Source organism: Camelina sativa, chromosome 4 (assembly GCF_000633955.1).
Source record: "Camelina sativa cultivar DH55 chromosome 4, Cs, whole genome shotgun sequence".
NCBI classification, from domain to species: domain Eukaryota; kingdom Viridiplantae; phylum Streptophyta; class Magnoliopsida; order Brassicales; family Brassicaceae; genus Camelina; species Camelina sativa.
Window position 1 is genome coordinate 15,915,946 of NC_025688.1, and position 26,366 is coordinate 15,942,311.

The window sequence follows — 26,366 nt, forward strand, 5'->3', positions numbered from 1 at the left end:
GAAGATTGAATATGTAGTAATTGGATCTTAGTTCTATGTAGTATTCGATCTTCAACTAGCCCTCAGGGCTTTTTAATGTATTTGATTATTAGATGGAAAATATTAGTATAGTTTTACTCATGTTTTATTTTGTATAATTTTTTTTTTTTTTTTTTTTTCAACCAAACATTAATCAAATTAAAAAATAACTCCAAGATTGGTTGCCCAAACCGGAGGAAAAGAGTTTACAAAGGAAATTTCAGAGGAAAGCAATCTTGAAGAACGGGCTAGACAATCTGCCCTTACATTGAGCTCTCTAGAGATCCTGATCAGGGAGAACGAGGAAAAGCATGGTCTGAGCACAAGAAACTCCTCTAACAGGTTCGAAAAAGATGGCCAATCGTCAGGCGTCTGCACCATCGCCACCAATTCTGCACAGTCTGTCTCAAAGCTTTGACATCCAACTCCAGCCGCCAAGAGTGACTCCATAGCCCAAATCAAGGCTTGTAGCTCTGCATGTAAGGATGTAGGACCGCATCTCTGACTCCGTGCTCCCAAAAGGAGAGTCGCATCATCATCACTACAACACCACCATCCTAGACCCTGCATAGCATCTGACCCTTTCCAAGAACCATCAATCTGACATCGAGGAAACGCTCCCCTATCCTCCACCAGAGGCGTAGTATGCAAATACCTATCCGAATAGGATTTTGCTTCTTCCCATAGTAATTTATCATTATTCGCCTGGTGTAGAATTTCCGTCGGCTCGGCCTGTAACCCCTGAAAAACTTTTTTATTCCTATCTTTCCATAATGTCCAAAGTATCCAAGGAAGACGATTAGCTACATCCGAATCCCCCGACTGAGAGGCTGCCCGCCAAAAAATAAAGTCTAAATTTGCATAAATTGAAGCAAATGGAAAGCCATCGGGGACTAACGAAACTAGGGACAACTCCCAAACATCGAGCGAGCGAGGGCACTCAAAGAGAGCATGATTGATAGTTTCTGGTGCAGCCCCACACCGTTTGCAGAGTGTATCACACCGGATACCCCTATACGCAAGTCGTTCGAGCACTGGGAGGGTGCCCGACGCAATCTGCCAGAAAAAATGTTGGACCTTTGGGGGAACATCCAGCTTCCACACCTGGGCCCTGAGGGCCATACATGTTGGTCCGTATTCGACTTCCGTCATCAGTTCTCTGGCTAATCTATAACCTGATTTAACCGTATACTTCCCTGACTTGGTAAAATGCCATACTAACCGATCCCGTTGCTGGACCTTACTGACCGACATACGCCGAATAATCGGTATATCCCCCGGATCCAGAAACTCTTCTAGAGTAGGCAAGTGCCAATCCTTCGTGACAGGATTAATTAAGTGGTTCACCATCAAGCTCGGTAACCAGAGTCGTCCCCGACCATTGGCAGGACGTGGTCTAATATCCGGAATCCATGGATCTCTCCAAACCGAAATAGAACTACCCGAACCTACCGCCCATCGCGCTCCATATTCCACTAAATCTTTCGTTGAAAAAATACTCCTCCAGGCAAAGGAGGGATTAGAAGGTTTTTTGGCCATAAGCGGGTGTTTATTGCTAAAATATCGGCCTTTCAAAACCCTCGCCATTAATGACGTCGGGTGTTGAATTAAACGCCAATACTGTTTTGCTAACATAGCATCATTAAATTGTTCCAAGGCTCTGAAACCTAGACCCCCATCACACTTATCCTTACATAGTTTATCCCAAGCCACCCAATGTAAACCATGAGCCTTATCGTTGGATTTCCACCAAAAAGTGGAAATAGCACTCGTTAATTTAGATGTCAACTCTTGCGGCAATTTGTAGCAGGACATCACATGCGTGGGAAGTGCCAAAGCCACCGATTTAATCATAATCTCCTTACCACCTTTTGATAAAAGCTTTGCATTCCAACCATTGACACGATCATCCAATCGATCCTTGACATATCCAAAAACCTTATTTTTTGAACCCTGGAGGCTTTCAGGAATGCCCAAATAAGATCCCATACCTCCCTCTTTGGTAATACCAATAACTGACTTCAACTGATCCCTTATCTCAGTAGGAACCTTCTTGCCAAACATTATAGATGATTTCTCTAAATTAACCTCTTGTCCTGAGGCTTTGCCGTAATTCCTGATAATTTCCATGACCGTCTGACATTCTGTCGCCTCTGCTTTACAGAAGAAAAGACTGTCATCAGCAAACAACAAATGCGAAATGGTAGGACTATCCCGGGCGATTGTGATACCCGTTACCTTTTTCTCCCGTTCTGCCTTTTTGATATTCGCTATCAGAACCTCTGTACAGAGTATAAACAAGTACGGTGACAACGGGTCCCCCTGACGAAGACCCCGCTGTGGTTTAATAAAACCCCGGGGTTGACCATTAAGAAGAACTTGATACGACACCGAAGATACACACCACATGATCCAAGAGATCCAATTCCGATCAAACCCTAACTTAACCATGACTGCCTCTAAAAAAGCCCATTCTACACGGTCATAAGCCTTACTCATATCCGTTTTGAAAGCCAGAAATTCCGACTTGCACCTATTATTAGTATTTAACCCATGAAACATCTCCTGCGCAACCAATATATTATCCGTTATTAAACGACCCGAAACAAAAGCCGACTGAGTTTCGGAAACCAAAGATGGGAGAAACCGCTTAAGCCGAAAACACAGGATCTTAGAAATAATTTTATAGCTCACATTACAAAGACTTATCGGCCTAAACTCCGCCATCCGCTGCGGACGATCAACTTTAGGAATAAGACAAATATTCGTCTCATTTAAACACGGGTCAAAACGTCCTGAACGGAAAAACTCTCTGACTAGAGCCACTAAATCCCCTTTTAAGGAAGACCAGAATCGTTGAAAAAACAAGGCCGTCATACCATCAGGTCCTGGTGTCTTCTCCGGGTGCATAGCAAACAGAGCTTTCCGAACTTCGGCTTCAGAAATATCCCGAATTAGATCTCTATTCATAGTATCCGATATTAAAGGGGTAACCTCCTGTAACATCTCTGACACACCTTGAGCATCTGAATTCCTAAAAAGGTCCTCAAAATATTTTGTAGCAATATTCTCCATACCTGAAGCCGATTCATTCCATACATTATCTGTATCAAAAAGACCAATGATCCTATTTCTTACCCGACGCTGTTTAGTAGAAGCTTGGAAAAATTTTGTATTCTTATCCCCAACCCTTAACCAGAACTTCCTACTCTTTTGTTGCCAATATAACTCCTCATCCCGATATGCTTCTTTTAATTTCCTCTCTATACCTCGAATTTCCTCCTGAGAAATTGAATCATCCATTTTCGCCTCCTGTAACGCCGCCTTTAAGGACGAAATGAGTCTTGGGCCAGAAAAAATATTATTCTTTCTCCACCAAGAAATCGAATTCCTGCAATTCTTTATTTTATCCACAAAGCCCGTAGGCCGGAAATTTATAGTACGATTCCAACCTGACTCAACTGCCCCGGATAATCCATCCTTCCCCAACCAGCATTTGTCAAAACGGAATTGCCGATTCCGTTTTATATGTGTCTTCAGACAAGTTGCCAAAATTGGACAATGATCAGAACCAATCATATCCAAATAGTCTACCTTGGAATTCGGGAAAAAACCTTGCCAGTCCTCATTACCCAAAGCACGATCTAACCGGCACCGAACAACCTGGTTATTGCACCGATTACCCCTCCATGATAAATGCTCACCATAACAAGGAAACTCTAACATCCCACAATGTCGGATCATGGAATTAAAAGGCACAAAAGAAGAGGCTGGACGCAAAGCACCTCCCCTTTTCTCATGATTACCACTCAATTCATTGAAATCACCAATCATAAACCACGGATCAACACGGAAAGACCCGATATCCGATAATTTATCCCATACTTTTACTCGATTTTGGGGGACCGGATCCCCATAAATAAAAGACATATAAACTAATTGTTGGCCAAAGAAAGCTTGTACATCTATAATGCGATCACAATCATAAAGAACTGAGAGTTTTATTTCATCTTTGTAAAATAATGCTAAACCACCACTTGTCCCGCAGGGTTCAACAGTATACAAATTATTAAAACCAAACTTATTCTGAAACTTTTGCAAATAAGAAAAACATTTCTTAGTTTCTGATAAAAATAAAATGTCTGGTCGATGTTGCTTCCATAAATCACCCAAATACTTCTCTGTCAGATCAACCCCAATGCCCTGACAGTTCCAACTCAGGATCTTCACGTGTGCGCCGGTGGTTTCGGGAGAGCCACCGTCCCTTTCTTGACTTGACGACTACCATCCGCTGGTTTACCTCTCAAGGGAATATCTTGCCTCCCCTGACTCTTCTGTTTTTTTCCTGCACCTGCAGGTTTAGATAACGCCTTAGCCAATAACCGTTTCCCCGGAGAAGCCAAAGTCCTAACAACATTTTTAGCAACTATTCCTGAACCACTAACACCCTTTCTAACATTAGGCCTATTAAGTCTCACCCTATGTATTACCGGATCCACTAGCTTAACATCAGCCAAAGCGTTATTAACAAGACCCAAAACCGAATCCGGCAAGACTAAAACAGGAGGTTTACCTTGTGAATCACCAGTCATATCCGACTGTGAATCCGTACCCTGCTCGGTGAGAGTGTCGTCCTCCTTACCCAACTCAGTATCAGGTATAACCGCATCATCACCTTCGGGATATTCTCCCTCCTCCAACAAGTCATCATTCTCCTCCATAAAGCCAGTCTCCTCTCCCTCCTTGACCAATCCGGTGAGAGTCTCTTCCGGAGCAACCGTAACAGCCTGAGAAGTGGAACCTCTCCCAACCGCATCCTCTTCCTCTTGGGATCTCTTTGCAACAGCATTCTGTTTCACCGCGCTCCCCTGTTTGACCTTATACAACGGTTTTGGCCACACAGGTCCCATACCCTTTCGATTCAGATTGAAGGAAGGAACCTGTCCCTCTAACTCACCACTTAGCATCTGCGAACCTCTCTGTCCACCAGAGCCACTAGACTCCACAGCTGTAAACTGTTTTTTCTGTCCCCACGTTGAACCTTGGAACCTTTCTTGATATCGGGAACCATAAGCACCCCCATCTCCGTGCATACCCTCGTGACCCTGGAAATCCAAAGCCCTCTTAACATGCTTCCTTGGTTTCTCCCAACCACCTTCACTTTTGAATCCCCCTTGCTTACCCTGAAGATGATGTTTCAGAACAAACCGTTTATCCACTTGCTGTTCCGCGACCTGCTCCCCCGCTCCCTTCTTCAATTCTGGGCACTCACGCACATCATGAGTTAGACGAGAACAATGCTCACAAAAACCTGTCAGCTTCTCATACTCAAGGGAGACAATAACCTCATCTCCAAACTCAAAGGGAACAACCATCTTGAAAAGGAGAGGATTAAAGCCATTAACAGTCACACAGAAACTTCCAGTCTCCTCATCAATCTCCCTGAGAATACCCACCTTCTTACCTATTGCTCTCAAAGTCGCTTCTTCCCAAAGATGCATGGGAATACCCGTTACCTTAACCCAAAAGTTGATTGCGGAGGGATAAGTAGATGATATGATAGGCTCCCATTTCACCAACGCGAGCATCCACCCATCAAAATGGTATGGACCGTTCATCAGCACCGCCTGCAGTTCCTCTTCAGCCTCAAAATTAAACTGAAATAAGCCCTGACCCAAGTCTGCTCCTACCACCTTGTCCTCCAGCTTCCAAATCTTCGGTAGATTAGCCACCAAAGACTCCATTTGCTGAACACTTGGATTCATCAAACGCCCAATAAGAGTCAGTGAGAATTGTTGTATTCTCTGAGCCAAAACCGAATTAGCGATCCTCACTGTCTCCGTACGGACCAACGGAGCTTTGCCTTTGTTGAGTGCTAACTGAGACATGATAGACCACCAACGACACAACCAAAACTCCTTGAGGTCTGAAAAACACGACACCGCAAGACACAATTCTCTCAGAAAATCAGACAAATCGCCCACTGAAGAAAGAATGATCCAGCAGTTATAAAACCACCCTATCAAACTGAGCTCGCGGATAAATACCACTTGAACAAAACACCCATTGTCAAGGGATAGACAAAATCTGTCCGAAATTGATATCTCAGAGAACATCACAAAACATTCCAGAATCACCAATACAAGATCGTAACGAGATACCCATCTGACAAACCAAGGAAAGAGAATTGATCTCATACCATAATTAACATACCAATGAATCCTCCCGATAGTATATTCAGGTGGAGCCTCAATCAACATGATATGAAAATCTCGACAATGTATAACAAGCAAAATCAATCGCCATGCAATCCGGAAGCAAATCCTATCGCACTCGCAATCAACCCGAATCGAATCAACCTCAATAAAACCAACCCGATACAAATCCTCAATCCACCCGTACCGTATCGAATCCTCAATCAGCCCGATAAGATTCGATCCAACTCGATCCCCACCATAGAGAAAGAGATCCCGTAAGTCCCGAGTGAACCCAGACCAAATCGAAGACAGATTTCCGATCCATCTCCGAGATCCAAACGTAACCAGAGCACACGAAAGACCAATCTTCCGCCTCTCAACAGCACTGAATTTTATGCATGTAATTATAAGTAAACACATAAAACACAACTTGAGTTTATAAGAATGTATTCTCGATTACTTGATAAGAATCTATCTATCTATATAAAGTTAATTTTTGTTTTTTCTCCTTCCTCTTCATCATTATCCACCTAAGCAATGCTATATATATATTTTTGCATTAAAATTTACTATTTTAAACTAAAAGATATCTTGTGCTTAAAGCACGGATCAACATTTATAAAAAAAATTATAATATAATCAAAAAATTATTTTTCTATTTCTTTAAAAAAATTATTTTGTTTGAGATAATATTTATTTTTAATTGTTTTAAATATATATACATATTTTTAATACTAATTATTTTAGAATATTATACTATTTTATTTTTTGATGTATATTACAGTTTTATATGATTTGGTTGTTGTATTTGCATCAATATTTTGTGAAATATGAAATAGTAATTTTAATATTATAATTGTGAGCAAATAAAATTTATCAACTATCTAAATTTAGTTTTACCAACCCGCTAATATGGAAATTAAAACAAACATTTATTTTCATAGATTGAATAATATATTTTTACATTAAAAAAAGAGTAATATATCTTCGTTTTTTAAAATTCAAATCACAACATATACAGAAAAATTCTGCATATTTATTAATCAAAAGTATTATATGAAATTCCAAACAATTTGTAAATAAAATAAAAGAAAAATGATAGGAGAATCATAATTTGAAATCTTAATAAAATATTCGAAATCTAGTTATTAAAAATAATTTTGTTGTTACTTGGATATAAAATCTTAGTTTTTGAGATTCTGATTGGTTTATATTTTTTAAAAAAATATTATTAATTTTCATCTATAATTTTATTAGAGAGAGAAAATATTTTTTTTTAACTAATAATTATCTGTATTTTTAGAAATTTAGCTGTTCATTTTTTTTTTATTTTTTTTTTCATTTACAAATTATTTTTGATTTGAATATAATTTTTTTTTTACTTTTCTAGATTTTTTATTTTTGATCTGTTAGTGTTTTCTATTTTTAATTAATTATAATTAATTAATTAATTAATTAATCTTAATTAAAATTTTCTAATGGCAACTGAATGTAATTTTTTACATATTTTAAGGTTAGTTTCATATTTGTACTTCTCAATTAATATAGTAGGATATTTATTCATTGCATATTTAATTATTTATTACTTATAATTAATAATAATAAAAATAATTAATAATAATATAAAATAAATAAAAACGAATTTAAAAAATTAATTATTATTTTAAATAATAAAAACAATAATATATTTTATAATAAATAATTAAAATTATAACTATATAAAAATAAATTAAGTAACATAAATGAAAATTTTAAAATAATAAAAATAATATTATGAATTTGTTTTAATAATAATGTTATTATTCAAATTTTAACCAAAAAATAATTATATTCCAAAATTTAGAATGAGTTAATGAGTTTTAGAATGGAAGTAAGATTTTAATGCGCGGTGGAGTAAAAATTAATTTATGTAATTGTATTTATAAAATTCTAAATAGAAAAATAAAATTGAAGTGAAACATTAGTTTTTAAGAAACATATACTACACAGATTTATTATTAAATTTAACTTAAGAAAAATATTAATTACTCAGCTCAACTTAAAGTTTTGATAAAAAATGAAGACATTGTAAGGATCACACTTTTTTTTGGGAAAACTATGAAAAAACCTTTTGAAAAATAATCCATGTAAAAAAACATAATCAATGGTCACTAAATATAGAAAAAAATGATATGTAATTCGTTACAAAAAGTGACATGTCATATGTGTAGCATAACTCAAAATACACATTATCAACTAAAATTACAATTCTATAATATGATAAAAAACTAAAATATAAAAAAATTTTGAAATTTCATCAATTTTATCAAATACTATGCTTGGATTTGCTCAAGTCCGGACCAATATTTGTTAAAAGATAAATGAACTATTTATTTATTAGCTAAACCACAAAATATCTTATTCTATTTGTCTCAACAACAGTTTAGTTAGAATTATAATGGTGTGCTAAAAAAATGTTTGCGCATTCTACAATTCCATTCAGTTAGGGTTTCAAATTTTTCTGACTACAAGCCTCTTGGGTTTTAGTATAAGATAGGCACAACATAGAACCACAATTATTATTTTCCGTCGAAACAATGATTAAACAATTGACGCGTAGACCCGCATGTGTTAATACAAGTTGTTAGTTTTTTATAAAACAAAATTATTAATTTCATTACGGAGCGTAGGCCGGATTGTCCCCGGATATATATTTTATTTATCTTTTATTTTACAAATATTAAATCAGTTGAAATTAATTTGACATAAAATAAAATTAGAGAAATATCCTATAATAGCAAGTTTTTCTTCCAACATTAGCAAACATCTTTAAATTTTCCAAAACTAGCATTTATATATTGAGATTATTATTTAATTTAAATAATAAAATTCATTTTATCTCAAATGAAACTAACGAATTTTAGATCTCAAAGCTCCGACGAACCTTGTGGTGAAGATTCCAAGTTGAGATTTTCATTTCCGATCTCAGATCTTTTCAATTAAGTGCCAATAGATCGATTGATTCCAATAAAATAAAAATCCACATCAAAAAAAATATTCATTCACCAGATTCCGATTGAAGATCAAAGTTTAATTAAGCTAAATGGTGCTTTCGTCGTTTACGATAATGAATGTGGCGGAGGAGAGTCTTCCGGCTACAATTACGTACGGCAGATGATTGGGGGAAAGTATCAACGATTCTGTTTGATATGGATGGTGTCCTTTGTAACAGTGAGAAGCTTTTTAGATGTGTTGCCATTGATGTTTTTGCTGAGACATGTGTGTTTAGATTGAATCTATTTTCATGTTAATGTGTGTTTAGATTGATTTTATTGATTTATTGGGTTGGGCAATGCAGAGTTGAAGCCATGTTTTTAGGAAGTGTTGCTTTAGTCAAAAGAGTATAAGGATTTGATGCAGATGCAGCTACAAAGTGATTCTTTGAGATATATTTCGATAAGGTGATGTTTATGCTACTTAATTAGAACACTTAGGAGGGGGATTTTCTTTACATTAGTAACTTGTTGATATTCTTGTGATTGATTGTACTCGAGCTTTGTTGTATTTTTGATTTGCGGAATGTCTTGAGATAGAGGTGAAGAAAAGATAGCAGAGAGTTGATGATGAAGATGATGATGAAGTTTGAGTTCAGGTCATTATGGAAGCCCTTCCTAAACTTCAAGAATGTCTTCCTAAAAGCTATGGAATCATTCCTAAATCTTTGAAAAATATGTTTTTAAATATCTCTATACTATGTGGTTTGCCTTATTATATCACATATTACTCCATTAGTGATGTATAATGATTTGATATTGTCCACATATTGGTGTTTTATAATAAAGGTAGCAAATATGAATATGCAGCATGATGTTTTAGGAAGACCTTCCTAAACGTTAATGACTACTTCCTAATTTTCAAGAAGTCTTTTCTAAATTATATTTAGACTACCTATCTTATGTTTTGCATTAATGTAACACAATCTAATTTAACATAATCCCTAAGATAATGTGATCAAAACATGGATGTCATACTGAATGATATGTAATTTTATTTGAATATCTTGAATCTAAAAAAATGTGTTTAGAATCTTTTTATTTTTATGTTTTGCCTTAATGTATCACAGATTTTCCCAACAATGTGGGGGTAATGAAAATTGTTTTCGTGCAAGTCTTAGTTATATGTACAAAATTGGTGTTTAAAGAGACTCAAATATTTTATGAAGGTCACCCTGAATTTATGAAGACCTTCCTAAACCATAGAGAGTCATGTCATGGCATATTAGCATCAATTTGACACAATGTATCTGCCTAACGAAGCACACCATCAATCCATCTAAACCGAATTTCTTCAGTGGTGAATCGAATCTGTAGCGCGGAGAAAGAGAAGACCCAAGATTATGAATTGAATCTTCTTCGTTTCCTAAACAAATAAGCCATAATCTTCTTCACTTGAATCATCCTGCTTTTCTCCACTCTCACCACCACCACCACCACTTCCGTCAGCCTTTCACTAGACCTACGCTGTCGATCCCACATGTTTCTCTTTACTCTCATCGGTTTCAGTGTTTGTCATGGCGAGATCCATCGCTACTTCGACTCTACATGGAAATAGAGACTAGTAATAATATTCTTACCGGAGACTCGTCGGATTGATTTGGTATGGAGGTGAAACATCGGAGTTGATGTGGATGATTCCGGAGGAGATGAAGCGAAGGAGAAAGATGAGGAGAAGAGAAGCAATTTTGTGAAAAGAAATATTTAATTTTGTGTATATGATTTTGTGCTAATTTTGGAACATTTAAGAGTATATGCTAGTTTTGGATTAAAAACTAAAATGAGTGCTATTTACTTATGAAATTACAGCGTATAGAGAAGTTTTATTTAAAATAGTATTCAGACTAAATTGAAATCCACTTTAAAATTTATAGTTGAAATCCGCTTTAAAACAAAAATTTCCAGATTAAATTGTTTTTTATGTGTGGGTTATTATTTATTATTTCAATATTATCAGTAAAAATCTTACAATTTTTTCATAATCCGCATAGTTACGCATGTCTTACTCTAGTATGTATATAAAGGTGCAGTATATTTTACTATGTTATATTTGAGATATTTTTAATTTTCTATTAAATTATCATTTAATTTTCATAGAAGAAAAAAATTGAATATCATTTATTATAGTTTGTAAGTATATATTAGATTTTAATGTCCTAAAAACCTTAATTAGATTGAAAATCCTTAATTAGTTTAAATATCTACAATATATTATTTATCATAGTTTGTAAGAAAACAAAATCAAATATCATTATCATAGTTTGTAAGTAATATTAGATTTTCTTGTGATGAAAAAATCCTTAATTAGATTAAAAAGCCTTAATTGGTTTAAATAGCTACAATAATTATTATAGTTTGTAATTTTTTTGATAACTAAAAAGCCTTAATCAGTTTAATCAACAACATATTATTTATTATAGTTTATAAGAAAAAAATAATTATCATTTATAATAGTGTGTAAGTAATATTAGATTTCCATGTTATGAAAAATCCTTAATTATATTTAAAAGCCCAAATTAGTTTAAATAGCTACAATATATTATTTATTATAGTTTGTAAGTATTGTATATTTGAAGCTGAATCACAGCACCATTATCATATCTAAGCATTTGCTTTTGGAGCGTTCCTAATTAATCTGTGCCAAATTGTGTTTTCCTTTTAACGAAAATGGAACAAAAAGGGTATGAAACTTTGTTTCGTCCATATACAATTTCTGTGAACCCTAAAGATCTTTATTTTTTGTTATTTTGATTTTTTATTATACAGCAAAACTGGTGGTGAAGGTTTGAGAAATGGAGATGTTGTAAATAAGGACAAGATCAGTGAGTTGCCTGAAGATTTGCTTCTGCATATATTGTCTTCACTTCCAACAGAAATTGCTATAACCACTAGCGTTTTGTCTAAACGTTGGAGATCTCTTTGGACCTTGGTGCCAAATCTCAAGTTTGATTCTGAGTATCATTATAGATTTTCAGAGAATGTTTGTAGATCTTTAATTTTACATAAAGCTCTGGTTTTAGAGAGTTTTCATTTGAGAGTTGAATATGAGCGTGATGCTTCAGATGTTGGGATATTGGTTGGAATTGCTTTTGCACGCCATCTGCGTAAATTGGTACTCACTTTTGAATTTCAGGATGAAGGCTCAGTAAGATTTCCGAGTGTTTTGTGTATTTTCAATAATACACTAGAGATCTTGAAACTGGAGGGTTCAATTCTTTTGGACCTTCCTTCTCCGGGTTGTTTCAAGTCCCTGAGAGAGCTGCACCTTTACTATGTACACTTCAAAGACGAAAAATCTGTTTGCAACCTTTTATGTGGCTGCCCTAGTCTTGAAGATTTGGTCGTGCATATATCTGACAATGTGGAGACCTTCACTGTTGCGGTGCCATCGTTGCAAAGACTAACCATAAATGATAGTTACCCAGAAGAAGGTAAGGGAGGCTATGTAATAAATGCTCCTTCTTTGAAATACTTGAACCTTAAAGGGATCCATAGGGTTGAGTTTTGTCTGATTGAGAATGCGGTAGAGCTGGTGGAGGCTAAAATCAGTGACGTTTCTTATATAACCAACGAAAATATTTTGGAAACTCTAACTCACACCAAACGTCTTTCCTTAAACTTATCACCCTTACAGGTAATATTTAGATTTAAGATTTTTCACATGGTTTTATATGTAATTGGCTGACATATTGTTTTGTTTACCAATGTTGTCTCATGCACAAGATTACGTATCCTATTGGTAAAATCTTCGATCAGCTTTTATATTTGGAGCTGCGTACAAATAGAAAAGAGTGGCGAAATCTACTTTCGCTCATGCTCGATAGATCTCCTAAATTACAAATCCTAAAGCTCATCGACGTAAGCCATTTCATTCATTAGGATATTCTAAGCTCTACTTTCATGTAGTTTGATGATCTAGTATTTACACATTGATTGCTTTGGCCGCAGCCATATCACTTTGATAGAGAAGATAGTCTGAACGGCCAGGAATGGAATCAACCGACATGTGTACCAGAATGCTTGTTGTTCCATCTTGAAACATTTTTGTGGACAGGATACGAATGGCAACTAGAAGATGAGAAAGAAGTGGCTACGTACATTCTAAAGAATGCAAGACGCTTGAAGAAAGCAACTCTCTCCACAAAACCCATCGAATCTAAAGAGCTCGAGAAGTTGGAAAAGAGACGTCAGATGCTCAACGAGTTGACTATTGTGGTTAGGGCATCAAATTCATGTCACCTCGTGTGTGAAGCTGATACCTACTCTTGGAATTGATAGGATATTTTTCTTTTCAATTAGGATTCTATTTTGTGGATTTATAAAACTGGTAGAATATTATTATATTATTAAAAAATCTACAAATTCGTCTTCTATCTCCAGACTTTTTATGCAATTGCTTGATCCTTTTATTTACTAATAAACACAAGTATATAACTAAAGGGCTTCACTGGTTCAACCGCAGCGTTTGCGGTAGATTGCGGAAGCGGGTGATTGTGATTTCAAATGTTATTAAGCGTTTTGAATGATTGGTTTAGCGTTTTAAAATGGGTGCGTTTGCGGGAGTTTACGACTGGTTGACCAGCGGGTGAAATAGCGGTTAAAACATAATAAATGTAATATATAATTATATCTATGTTTAAAAATACCAAAAGTTTTATTAAATTTGATTTATAATTATAATTCATTAAAAAATATTAAAATAATTATTTAAAAAATAAATAAATTTCATATTGAAATATAATTGCTTTATGCATTTGGCTTTTTACCAAAACTTTTAATCAAGTAATTTGATAAATGAAAAAACATAGATCTTCTTTTTTAAATCTCACACACTCAATAAGTTCCGTGGGGCAGTAGTTGCATCAGTAGTAATGATCAAACGAGAATTGAGAAGAGTCACTCGTGATTTGTTTTTATATATTTTTTTTTAAAAAAATTCTGATGAAATGTATATTTATTTAGATTTTTTTGAACATATGTGCAATGTGCCATTAATTTTACATCAACTTTTCTGAGTTATTGTTAATTGAAATCTTATTTTCTTCAAATTGTTTATTTTTTAATATTTTCAATCGTATTCATACTTCATTTTCTCCAATCCTTAATGAATAATATATATATATATATATAAAAAATACTTCATTATCATTGATTTGTTTCAATTTTTTTTTTTTAAAAAAGTTCTAACCGCAATTGTCTGCAACCGCAAACGCTTGCGGGAAACAGCTTTTGGAATTCAGTGGTTTGGAGCAATTGGAAACTATTTGGATCGATTGGGATTTGGGAGCGGTTTTTGTGATTGGAACCAATCGCTAGCAACCGCTACCACTCGAAAACGCAGTGTTTGCGGGTGGTAACGAGAAAACCAGTCAGGCTCTGGATCTAATCACTTTAGACAGCATTTGCATTTGCGTTTGGAGCGTTCCTAATTAATCTGAAGCAAATCATAGTCTCTATTCAACAAAAATGGAACAACATTAGTATGTTTTATTTATGTTTTGCTGGTATTTCGTTTCCATGATTTTCGTAGTTTCAGGCGTTCCAACTAATAATATAAATATCGATAATTGCTTATGAAATTAGACCTGTTTACCATAATTTTTCATAATATATCTTATACTTATAATCGTTATAGTTTTTTGTTTGCATTGTTACTTGATTCATTATGACTTCTAAATTGATATTTTTTACTCAATTTTTTTTTGTCATATTTTATCATGAGTTTCATGGTTATGCTTTTTTTTACTAACAGTTATATAATATGTTCAATATTTATGAAGTTTTGGTCATATTTGTTTTTCTATCTTTTACAAGATAACTTTAATTTTATTTGTAACCTATACTTTCAAACCATTTTGTTTCTTTCAAATTATATCAAAATATATAATTCTAAATTTAATTTTTTTTATTATATATATATTTTTGAAATATTTTTCGTGACATTGCAAGGGATCTGAGACAGAGTATTTTTTTATCCTTTTTATGGAGACGGGTAGTTATGTTGTGGAATTTATTGTTTTAATTGTTAAATAGGTACTGACTAAAATAGATGTCAAAGCCTAAAATAAAGGGATTCTTACACAAAATCTGCAATTCCTTGTTTTTAAAGGAGACCGAGATAATATAATGGGAAAACGTGAAGATTGGTCAGTGACCGCTTGCGTTTTCCTATTCTTGTCTTTGGCATCACAAGTCCATTGTTCGAGCCAAACACATTTGTCCCGGTCTGAACTAGGAGTTCGTTCGTTATGTGACAATGCACTTCCTCGCGTGCTATCGCCAAAGGAAAAAGATTTAATCAAGGAGCTCCCCGGACAACCTTCTGACGTTAGTTTCAGACAGTATGGCGGTTATGTGGCTGTAAACAAAACGGCTGGTCGATTTCTATACTACTATTTAGTGGAAGCCATCAAACCGTGTGACTCTACTCCTCTTGTGATCTGGTTAAACGGAGGTACACATAGAATAGATAATATTAATATGTATCCCTCTACGTACAAACTCTTTTTATTTTGAAACTATTATATTTCTATAATCAGACTCTTCTTAAAAAATTGAAATGATAATTACTCTTTTAGTTTCTAATTTTTGATGAGGAAGTATTTTTTTGTCATAATCATTGAGACTTAAACGGGTAACTTAAAAAAAAAAAAAAAAAAAAAAAAAAAAAAAAAANAAAAAAAAAAAAAAAAAAAAAAAAAAAAAAAAAAAAAAAAAAAAAAAAAAAAAAAAAAAAAAAAACAGGACCGTGCTGCTCATCTCTAAACGGTGGGGCATTTCAAGAGCTTGGTCCATTCCGAATACATGAGGACAACACGCTATTCCGCAATCCTTATTCATGGAACAACGGTACATTATAAGTCTATTAATGACTCTTATAAGCTTTGATATATATTCACAAGATATAATGAGATTAGTCAGTATGCAACTAATTACACGTATGAATTTGCATGCAGAGGCGAATGTGTTGTTCTTAGAAACGCGTAGGATTCTCGTACTCGAAAACTGAAGATGCGGAGAAAATTGGGGAACAAGGGGACACGCTAACAGCAGAAGATAATTACATCTTCTTGTTGAATTGGCTTGAAAGATTTCCGGAATATAAAAAAAGAGAAATTTACATCGCCGGTCAGAGTTACGCCGGCCACTATGGTCCCCAGCTTGCCCAGATTATCCTTCGCCGTAACAACCAGACCTTCATCAACTTACGAGGCATGATGATTGGTAATGCAGCACTTGAGGTGAGTTCCGTGGATGAACATACCAACCAATATTTTGTGAGTCATGGTTTCTTGTCCCAAGAACTTGTGAATAACCTCGACAAATTCTGCACCATAGACAAGTCATCTGATATGGATAAGTGCTTCGAATGGCAAGACAAAGTAAATAATCAAAAGAAAAATGTGGACGTTTACAATATATACGCTCCAATGTGTATAAACTCCACATCGAGCACCAAACTCAAGAATTGCACGACAATAATGAACGTTGATCCGTGCCAAGCCAACTACGTGAATGCTTATCTTAACATGAAAAATGTTCAAGAAGCGATACATGCCAACACCACGAATTTACCGTACCCGTGGACCGCTTGCAATGATGGGTTGGAAAGCAATTGGAACGATACTCAAAGAGAAGAGTCAATGATTCCTGTTCTTCACGAACTGATGGGTAAGGGTGTCCGAATGATGTTTTACAGTGGAGACATGGACGCAGCAGTTCCGTTTACATCTACATTGGCCACGCTGAAGTATATGAATCTAACGGTTGTAAATGAATGGCGTTCGTGGTTCACCGAAGGGCAGGTGGGAGGGTACACAGTGGATTACAAAGGCAACTTGTCCATTGCAACTGTGAGAGGAGCAGGTCATAGTGTCCCTATGGACCAACCTATACGTGCTCTTACTCTCTTTACCAACTTTATCCGTAACACTCCTCTCCCCAAAACACCATGATTTGTGTAACATGTCACCCCTATAATAAACTTAATAAACTTAATAAGACACTTTGGTTCAATGATTGAAAGATATATGAATATCATGTTTTTTAAATCGTATATAAAAAAAAAAAAAAAAAAAACTCCCACCAATTTCTTCCTTTTGCATGTTTATATAATTAGTCATTTTCAGGTCTAAATGGACATACATGTGCGTGTGTGATACAACACTCTACAAATTATTTTATTAGGTTAATTATTGTCAAGCAAAGAAAATGTCGAAATCATCAAACATAAGATTAATACAACAGTGGTCACATACACAATATTCTCAATCCGAAAAATGCATTGTGTCTCTTCCAAAGATATATATATATATATATATATATATATATTGTTAAAATTTCTATATTCGATTATTTTTTATTCATTTCATTGCAATTTGTTTTGTTTTCGCTTCATAGCAATAATGGATTCAATTTATAACCCTAAAAAAAATACATCGGTCTCATTCTCATACGTGTTACTTGTAAGTTACACTCGTCGTCTTCTTTCTTCTCCAGATCATGTACTCCAGTGGGATCTCAACTGTATANCGTGGTTCACCGAAGGGCAGGTGGGAGGGTACACAGTGGATTACAAAGGCAACTTGTCCATTGCAACTGTGAGAGGAGCAGGTCATAGTGTCCCTATGGACCAACCTATACGTGCTCTTACTCTCTTTACCAACTTTATCCGTAACACTCCTCTCCCCAAAACACCATGATTTGTGTAACATGTCACCCCTATAATAAACTTAATAAACTTAATAAGACACTTTGGTTCAATGATTGAAAGATATATGAATATCATGTTTTTTAAATCGTATATATGAAAAAAAAAAAAAAAAAACTCCCACCAATTTCTTCCTTTTGCATGTTTATATAATTAGTCATTTTCAGGTCTAAATGGACATACATGTGCGTGTGTGATACAACACTCTACAAATTATTTTATTAGGTTAATTATTGTCAAGCAAAGAAAATGTCGAAATCATCAAACATAAGATTAATACAACAGTGGTCACATACACAATATTCTCAATCCGAAAAATGCATTGTGTCTCTTCCAAAGATATATATATATATATATATATATATATATTGTTAAAATTTCTATATTCGATTATTTTTTATTCATTTCATTGCAATTTGTTTTGTTTTCGCTTCATAGCAATAATGGATTCAATTTATAACCCTAAAAAAAATACATCGGTCTCATTCTCATACGTGTTACTTGTAAGTTACACTCGTCGTCTTCTTTCTTCTCCAGATCATGTACTCCAGTGGGATCTCAACTGTATAAGTTTCGAAACTCTGTTAGGGTTTCCAATTTGGTTTAAGATAACACAAGTGAATCGTTTTGAAGCTGGATCGTCATCAACTCATCATATCTTAGTTTTTAGCCGGATTCTTGATTAGCACTGGGAAGGATTTAAAGAGAAAATTTTACCCCTAGTAAAATTTTCTTTGGAGCTGCATATAAACGAAGAAGAGTGGTGGAATCTTCTTTCGCTCATGCTCGATTGTTCTCCTAAATTACAAAGTCTCGAGCTCATTGACGTAAGCCATTTCATTAGTCAAGTACCTTTTTTTTTTTTCCTTGTGATCTAATTTCTAAGTATCTTAATGCATCTTTTAAAACGCATTGATCCGGAAAATCTCGAAATGTTGAAAAAGAGACGTGAGATGCTCGACGAATTGTCTAGTGTTGGCAGGGCTTCAAATTTCATGTCACTTTTTACTGTGGTGTTTTCGGCCATTGGGAGATGAAAATGAATATGTTCCTCTTATTATTTCGACCGCTTGGTAATATAAGCCAAGTTATACAACAACCTTACTTACTTGGCCACCACTACTCAGTTAGTTACTATATTAAAACGGTACGAGAGGGAAACTCGTATATGACTGGGCCTAACTTAAAATGGGCTGAATTAATAAGCCCATTTAAAGAAAGACTTGTTATGGTTGGGATTAGATTCGATTCATCGTTCTCACTTTACTCTCCAGATCTCTCTCTCATGGGATGTGCCCGACTCCAGTGTGATCTCTCTAACTCTTTAGTGTTGTTCAGTTAGGGCTTCCAGTTTAGGGGTTACGATAACACAAGTGAATCATTTTGAAGCTGAGTCGTCAATCATTTTCTTAGCTTTAGTCCGATTTTAGTTTGGAGCTGTTCGTAATGCAAAATGTCTTTGTAGCAAATTGTCACCTCTATTAACTACAATGGAACATAAATCGTAAGTATCTTTTATGGTTTTCTTTAGCTGCCTGTTGTAAAGATTCAACCCTAATTCGTTGAACCTTTAAAAATCTTACCTTTTTTTTTATTTGTTTGTTTTCCTTTGATTTTTTACAGCAAATCCGGTGGTGTAGGTTCGAGTAATCGAGATGCTATGACTGAGGAGGACAGAATCAGTGAGTTGCCTGATGCTCTGCTTCTGCAGATATTGTCTTCACTTCCGACAGAAAACGCCATAGCCACTAGTGTTCTGTCTAAACGTTGGAGATCTCTTTGGACGATGTTGCCAAAACTCAAGTTTGACTGCGATTACAATCCTGTGATTCATGATGATAATATAGTTCCCCGTGTGTTCTCAGAGAATGTTCTCAAGTCTTTGGCTTTACATAAAGCTCCCGTTTTTGAGAGTTTGCATTTGAAATTTGCTGGTGAATATGATTGTTTGGATGTTGGAATGTGGATCGCGACCGCGTTTGCGCGCGGTGTGCGCAGATTGGTATTGGATAGTTTCTATCAAGAGGAGCAGACGGTCACGCTTCCTAGTGTTTTGTTTGGCTACAATGATACACTTGAGATCTTGAAACTCAAGTGTGCTATAGATTTAGAGTTCCCTTCTCGGGTTTGTTTGAAGTCCCTTAGAAAGCTGTGCCTTGACCAAGTACACTTCAAAGACGAAGTATCTGTTTGCAATCTTTTCTGTGGCTGCCCTAGTCTCGAAGAGTTGGTTGTGGATAGATATAGTAATGCCGATGTGGCGACTTACACTATTGCGGTGCCATCATTACTGAGATTGACCATAAATGATCTTAACCAAGAAGGAGGTTATGGAAATGGAGGCTATGTGATAAATGCCCCTGCTTTGAAATACTTGAACATCAGTGGGTTTAGCGGTCTTGGGTCTTGTCTGATTGAGAAAGCACCAGAGCTAGTGGAGGCAAAGATCAGTGACGTTTCTGATATAACCAATGAGAACATTCTGGAGTCTTTAACTTCAGCCAAACGTCTTATCTTACACATATCTCCCCTTGAGGTAAGATTGAACATTCTCTGCAATTGGGCTAACACTGTTTCCTGTATTAAAAAGTTACCATGTTTTGTGTAAATGTCCTCAGATTAAAGTTCCTACTGGTAAAATCTTCGATCAACTGATCTTTCTAGAGCTACTTACAAACGAAATAGAGTGGTGGAAGCTGCTTTCGATCATGCTCTGTAGTTCTCCTAAACTACAAATCCTCAAGCTCACAGATGTAAGCAATTTCACTAGTCAACTTTGTTGGTTTCCACATCTCTGCTTTCAGGTAATCTAGATGACATAAACTGCATTGTTCTCAGGTATATCTGCGTGATGACAAAAAGAATCCAGACGAACGGAGATGGAATCCACCAAAATGTGGGCCGGAATGCTTGTCGTACCATCTTGAGACATTCGTGTGGATAGGATACGAATGTCAACGAGGAGATGAGAAAGAAGTGGCCATGTACATCCTACAAAACGCTAGACGGTTGAAGAAAGCCACTATCTCCACAAAACGCATCGAGATGGGAATGCTCGAAAAGTTGGAAAAGAGACGTGAGATGCTCAACGAGTTGGCTAGTGTGCTCTGGGATTCAAATTCATGTCAACTTGTGTTTGAGTCTACTTAATAACTTGAACTTTTACTATGTTGTTTTGGCTGTTGGGAAATGTATAATTCACTACTCCACCTACCTGTATGTCGGATGCTATAACATTTGCCTGGTGACCTTTTGAGGAAGAGATTCAGAAGATTATTACTTTATGTAGTGTAAAGAGTAGGTTCGTTTCCGTTGGAAGTTTTAGTTTTTGAATATCTTGCATCAAACTACAAGACTTTCTCTCAATGCCAAAAGTGCTTCAAAAGATCTATACAACATCTCTACATAGAAATAGAAATCGTCAACAGAAACCATAGAAACCACAATCGCTAAACGACAGAAACCATCAGAAGTGACAGTGATCTTTGTGCAGCGGGCTTTACCACAATACCACCAACTTTGAGCCTCTCTTGAAGGAACTAGTCGAGAGAAGCAATCTCAGCCGGTTTCTTTGCGGCAATCGACTTCGAGGAACATATGTCCTGAAACAACCCCATCAGTAGGTCTCCTTACTACAGATGTGTAGTCACAACCGTTGGCCCTGAAGCTTATGTGGAAGCTAGCATTCACAGACTTGAGCTAGCTTCAGAGACGGGTCAGTATGAGTTTTTAGGGTTTCCACAAGTATCTTCTTGATCTCAATCTCGTCTGGCAGGAAAGAATGAGATCCAGCCTCCTCGCAAACATGGAAAAGTGCAAACACGGTATACAGAAGAAAAGCCGATCATTTTTATCAGTGTCCTTGTCCTGAACCTCGTAGAATCTCATAGCATCATCATCATCAGCTTCTTCTGATGGTACCAACAAAAAGGTAGGCATACATCCTTGAATTATAACAATGGAAACAGTTATAATTCAAGGGATCTGTTTCCACCTCTCTGTATAGTGGGTTTGATTCTGCAGCGTTGCATGAAGAGTTTCCAACTCGGGAAAGGAAGATCTCCTGACCATAGTTTGCAAAGTGAGAGAATCAGCAGCAGCATCAAGTATATCTTTAACCTCGAACTTTGCCTTGTTCATCGAAACCTAATCCGCTCAATATAGAGAGGCATTGTTCGTCCGTTAGCAATCCGCTTTCCAACATCCGCCGCAGAGTACTATCCGCCATCTTCTTCTTTCGATCTAGGAATTCGATTAGAGGTTAATACAAAAACTAATATTGTTTTAGTTAATAGTAAAAAGTATTAAGATTCAAAAATATATATATTTTGTTATTTCTTGTGAACATTTTGGTATTTTCATAAAATCATTTCTAATTATTATTTTCATCCCTTATGTATGAACTTCATATCTTCATTATAATCCTCATAACATTTTGGTTTGTATTTGCTTAATTTATACTAGGATATATCCCTTGCTATAAAGCACGAATCAACTGTTTTTTCCAAAATTTATAATATAATAATAAAAATTATTGTTATATCTTTTTAAAAATGTGATTTTGTTTGAGACAATTTTTATTTTTAATATTAAAATTGTTTGGTAAATCTACATATATATTTTTAAATACTAATTATTTTAAAAATATTATACTGTTTTAATTTGTTTGATGTATATTACCACTTTATATTGTTTGTTTGTTGTATTTGTATTATTATTTTGTGAAATATTTTAAAGTAATAATTATTATATTTTAATTGTGAGCAAACAAAATAATTAATTTATCAACCACATAAATTCAGATTGACCAACCCAGCGATGTGGAACACTAAAACACACACTTTTTCTTCATATATTGAGTAATATATCTTTGTTTTTAACTCAAATCACAACATATGTAGAAAAAATATACATATTTCTTTATCATATGTATTTTATGATAATTCAAAACAATTTGTAAATAAAATAAAATAAAAGATGATAGGAGAATCATAATTGAAAATCTTAAAAAAATCTTCCAAATATAGTTATTAAAATAATAATTTGGATACTTAGATATAAAATCTTAATTTTTAAAATTCTGATTGGTTTATAATTTTTAGTAATTTTCTTAATTATTTAATTAGAGAGAGAACTTTTTTTGGAAATTAATAATTATTCAAAAGTTTTTGTTAGTCTATATAATATTAATGAAAAGTTAAATAGTTGTCTTAAGACCAATGGTATTTTTATGTAATTTTTTACACTTTATAAAGTTAATTTTATATTTGTACTTTCTAATTAATATAGTAGAATGTCATATATTAATTTTTTATATTAATAATGGATAGTTAGTTAATATACAGTTTAATTGTATTAAATTGAAAAAAAAAATTCATGTGGTATGGTGATATACAAAATTCTAGAGAGTTCCTTCAACAATTCTATTAAGGATTGGACCTAGGTCGTGACATTTCGTGTGATAGTCTGCGTTTGCGTTTGGAGCACTGAGAAGGCATCTTAGCAAATTGTTGTCTGTATTAACGACGATGGAACAACAATGCTATATGTTGCTTTGTTTCCTTTATGTTTTTTTTTTTTTTCTTCTCTCGAATCCTTTTCTGTATTTGATATTATTAGATTTAAGCTCTAACCCTAAAATCGTTGAACCCTTATTAAAACTCTCTATCTTACTACGTTTTTAATTTTTATTATTTTTACAGCGAAAGTGGTTGTGAATGTTTGAGGAATGGAGATGTTGTGAATGAAGACAGAATCAGTGAGTTGCATGAAGATTTGCTTGTGCAAATAATCTCTTATCTTCCGACAAAAAATGCCGTAACCACGAGTGTTTTGTCTAAGCGTTGGAGACATGTATGGAAGACGGTGGAAAATCTCAAGTTTGATTCTAAGTATCACCGAACATTTTCAGAGGATGTTTACAGATTTTTTATGTTACATAAGCTCCGGTTTTAGAGAGTTTGCATTTGGATATTACAGAGATAGATGGTGCTTTGGAGGTTGATGTTGGAATATTGGTTGGAATTGCATTTGCACGCCATGTGCGTAATTTGGTTCTCGTTGGTGATTATTCTGTAAGTGTGGGGAGGTCAGTCAGATTTCCGAGTGTTTTATGCAGCTATGATAATAATACACTGGAGACCTTGGAACTCAAGGATTACATTTATTTAGATTTTCCTTCTCGAGTTTGTTTGAACTTCCTTAGAAAGCTGCACCTCTACGATGTTGATTTTAGTGATGAAGAATCTGTTTGCAACCTTTTATGTGGATGTCCTATTCTTGAAGATTTGGTAGTGCATCAAAGCTACAGAAACTCTGATTGGACTTACACTATTGCATTGCCATCATTACAGAGACTAACCATTGAAGAGTATTATTTAACTGGAAAAAGAACTGGAGGGTATGTGATAAACGCTCCTTGTTTGAAATACTTGAACATCAAAGCGATCGATAGGCTTAAATTTTGTCTGATTGAGAAAGCGCCAGAACTGGTCGAGGCAAAAGTTAGTGACATTTCTGATATAAACAATGAGAACATTCAGGAATCTCTAACTTCAGCCAAACGTCTTTTCCTACACTTCTCACCCTCAAAGGTAATTATTAGATTTAATATTTTCATTGCTATTGGGCTAACATTGTTTTGTGTACTAATAATGTTGCCTGACTTGCCTGATGGACAGATCAAGTATCCTAAAGGTAGCATTTTCCATCAGCTACTATATTTGGATCTGCATACAGATAAAAGGAAGTGGTGGAATCTACTTTCGTTCATGCTTAATGCTTCTCCTAAGTTGCAAATCCTCAAGCTCACCGACGTGAGCAATTTCATTACTAGTCAGCTACTTTTTTTGTTGTTGTTGTTGTTGCTGTTGTTCAAAACTCCACTTTCCGTACTTTGTTGATCTAATATTACATAAATTGCATTGTTCTCAGCTTGATATGTCTTCTAACAAAGGAAATCGGATCAGCCACAAATGGACTCAGCCGAAATGTGTACCAGAATGTTTGTTGTTCCATCTTGAGACAATCTTGTGGATAGGATATGAATGGCAACGAAAAGATGAGAAAGAAGTGGCCACATACATCCTCAGAAACACAAGACGGCTGAAGAAAGCAACTTTCTCCACAAAACCCATCGAACCCGAAAAGCTCAATAAATTGGAAAAGAGACGTAGGATGCTCGACGAGTTGGCGAGTGTGGGCAGGGCTTCAAATTCATGTCATTTTGTGTTTGAATCCATGTAAATATCTTGAAACTAATCTGGTTGAAACAAATATGAATTGATTATTTAATTAAATGTAGTGCTTGAAAATGTGAACTTGCAAGTTTTGTAATTCCGTATAGTCTTACATTTTTTAATTTCAAAACCATCTTTCATCGAATTACTGTTTAGTCTACATTTTTTAATCATACAGTATTTTAATTTCAAATAAAATAGCATTAAAATTTTAATATTCTCATCAATGGAAACATTCAATAGAGATAATATTTGTTAGTGAAATTCTTTAACTTAAATGAAAAGAAAAAAATAGAAAATAAAGATAAACTAAACCGTTGTCGCAATCTCAGGAAAACAATAACAGAGTAAAAGCCAAGCACCTTCTTTTTCTCAGTTTCGTTGTTGATCTTCTAATTCTTTGCCTTTCTCAAGAAGCCACAACTATTGAAATTACAACTCAGATGATTTGAGATAATAGGAATGATGAGGTCCCGTTTGATATTTTTGTATTTGGTTCTGGCCTTGCTTTCGGAATCATCGGCTTACTCCAATTCAGAAGAGCTAGTGAGATTCACATTGAACATGAAAGAGAGCACAAAAGTACCTAAGCTGATTCTACTCCAGTGGACACCTCGTATTAATCAGGAGGTTAGGCTATCTGCGAGAGGAGGTCATGCACATGCGTCTCCTTGTTTGTAATATTAATTATACCATATATAATGATCGATCGACAACTTATATTTTGATCTTCTTATATATATAGGCCATGCAAACGCCTCCAGAGACTACAAGTGGTTTAGTTCAGATAGTAGAATTGTGTCTGTGACACCCTATGGGATTATTCGGGCAAAGATGCCTGGAGTAGCCATTGTGAAGGTCGTGTCCACTTGTGATCCTCAAAATTATGATCTTGTAATTAATTAATCATCCTTTTGTCCCCATATATAATCTGTTATATGTATATTTAGTTTTTTTATTGTTGCATGTCGTTGTTATATTATTATGTGTAGATTGTTGTCAAAGTTTTCGCAATTCGTCAGATCATGCCCTATGAGATGGATAATATGAAGGCGAACGCAGAATCTATATTTTCGAAGCCAAGCGATTTGCTTAATTTAACTTTAATAGGCTTATTAATGTTATATTTCCCGGCAAATCCTCATATTGAGCCATGTTCATCTACAACTAA

The 26,366-nt window shown here is 34.9% G+C and overlaps 5 protein-coding genes and 1 pseudogene across 5 annotated transcripts; 4 read left to right on the plus strand and 2 right to left on the minus strand.

Annotated features, from left to right (window-relative positions):
- LOC109125019 lies at positions 239–3,948 on the minus strand. The gene is made up of 2 exons (XM_019244149.1): positions 359–3,948; positions 239–275 (listed from the first exon to the last, which is right to left on the minus strand). The coding sequence occupies exons 1-2, from the start codon at positions 3,946–3,948 to the stop codon at positions 239–241; spliced, it is 3,627 nt and encodes a 1,208-aa protein (XP_019099694.1).
- On the minus strand, positions 4,004–10,778 carry LOC104780727. Its single transcript, XM_010505247.2, has 3 exons — positions 10,714–10,778; positions 4,592–6,600; positions 4,004–4,369 (listed from the first exon to the last, which is right to left on the minus strand). The coding sequence occupies exons 1-3, from the start codon at positions 10,776–10,778 to the stop codon at positions 4,245–4,247; spliced, it is 2,199 nt and encodes a 732-aa protein (XP_010503549.2). The 3' UTR covers positions 4,004–4,244.
- LOC104783928 (FBD-associated F-box protein At3g49020-like) lies at positions 11,915–13,566 on the plus strand. Its single transcript, XM_010509026.1, has 4 exons — positions 11,915–11,928; positions 12,014–12,881; positions 12,971–13,105; positions 13,196–13,566. Exons 1-4 carry the CDS (start codon positions 11,915–11,917, stop codon positions 13,520–13,522), a joined length of 1,344 nt encoding a protein of 447 aa, XP_010507328.1. The 3' UTR covers positions 13,523–13,566.
- On the plus strand, positions 15,374–17,202 carry LOC104780728 (serine carboxypeptidase-like 36). Its single transcript, XM_010505248.1, is given in 4 exon segments — positions 15,374–15,701; positions 15,992–16,096; positions 16,204–16,225; positions 16,227–17,202. Coding segments are annotated over 4 exon segments (1,431 nt in total).
- Positions 19,221–21,241, plus strand: LOC104780729 (F-box/FBD/LRR-repeat protein At2g04230-like). The gene is made up of 4 exons (XM_010505249.1): positions 19,221–19,461; positions 19,581–20,493; positions 20,576–20,710; positions 20,796–21,241. Exons 1-4 carry the CDS (start codon positions 19,448–19,450, stop codon positions 21,105–21,107), a joined length of 1,374 nt encoding a protein of 457 aa, XP_010503551.1. The 5' UTR covers positions 19,221–19,447; the 3' UTR covers positions 21,108–21,241.
- Positions 23,334–25,202, plus strand: LOC104783929 (annotated as a pseudogene).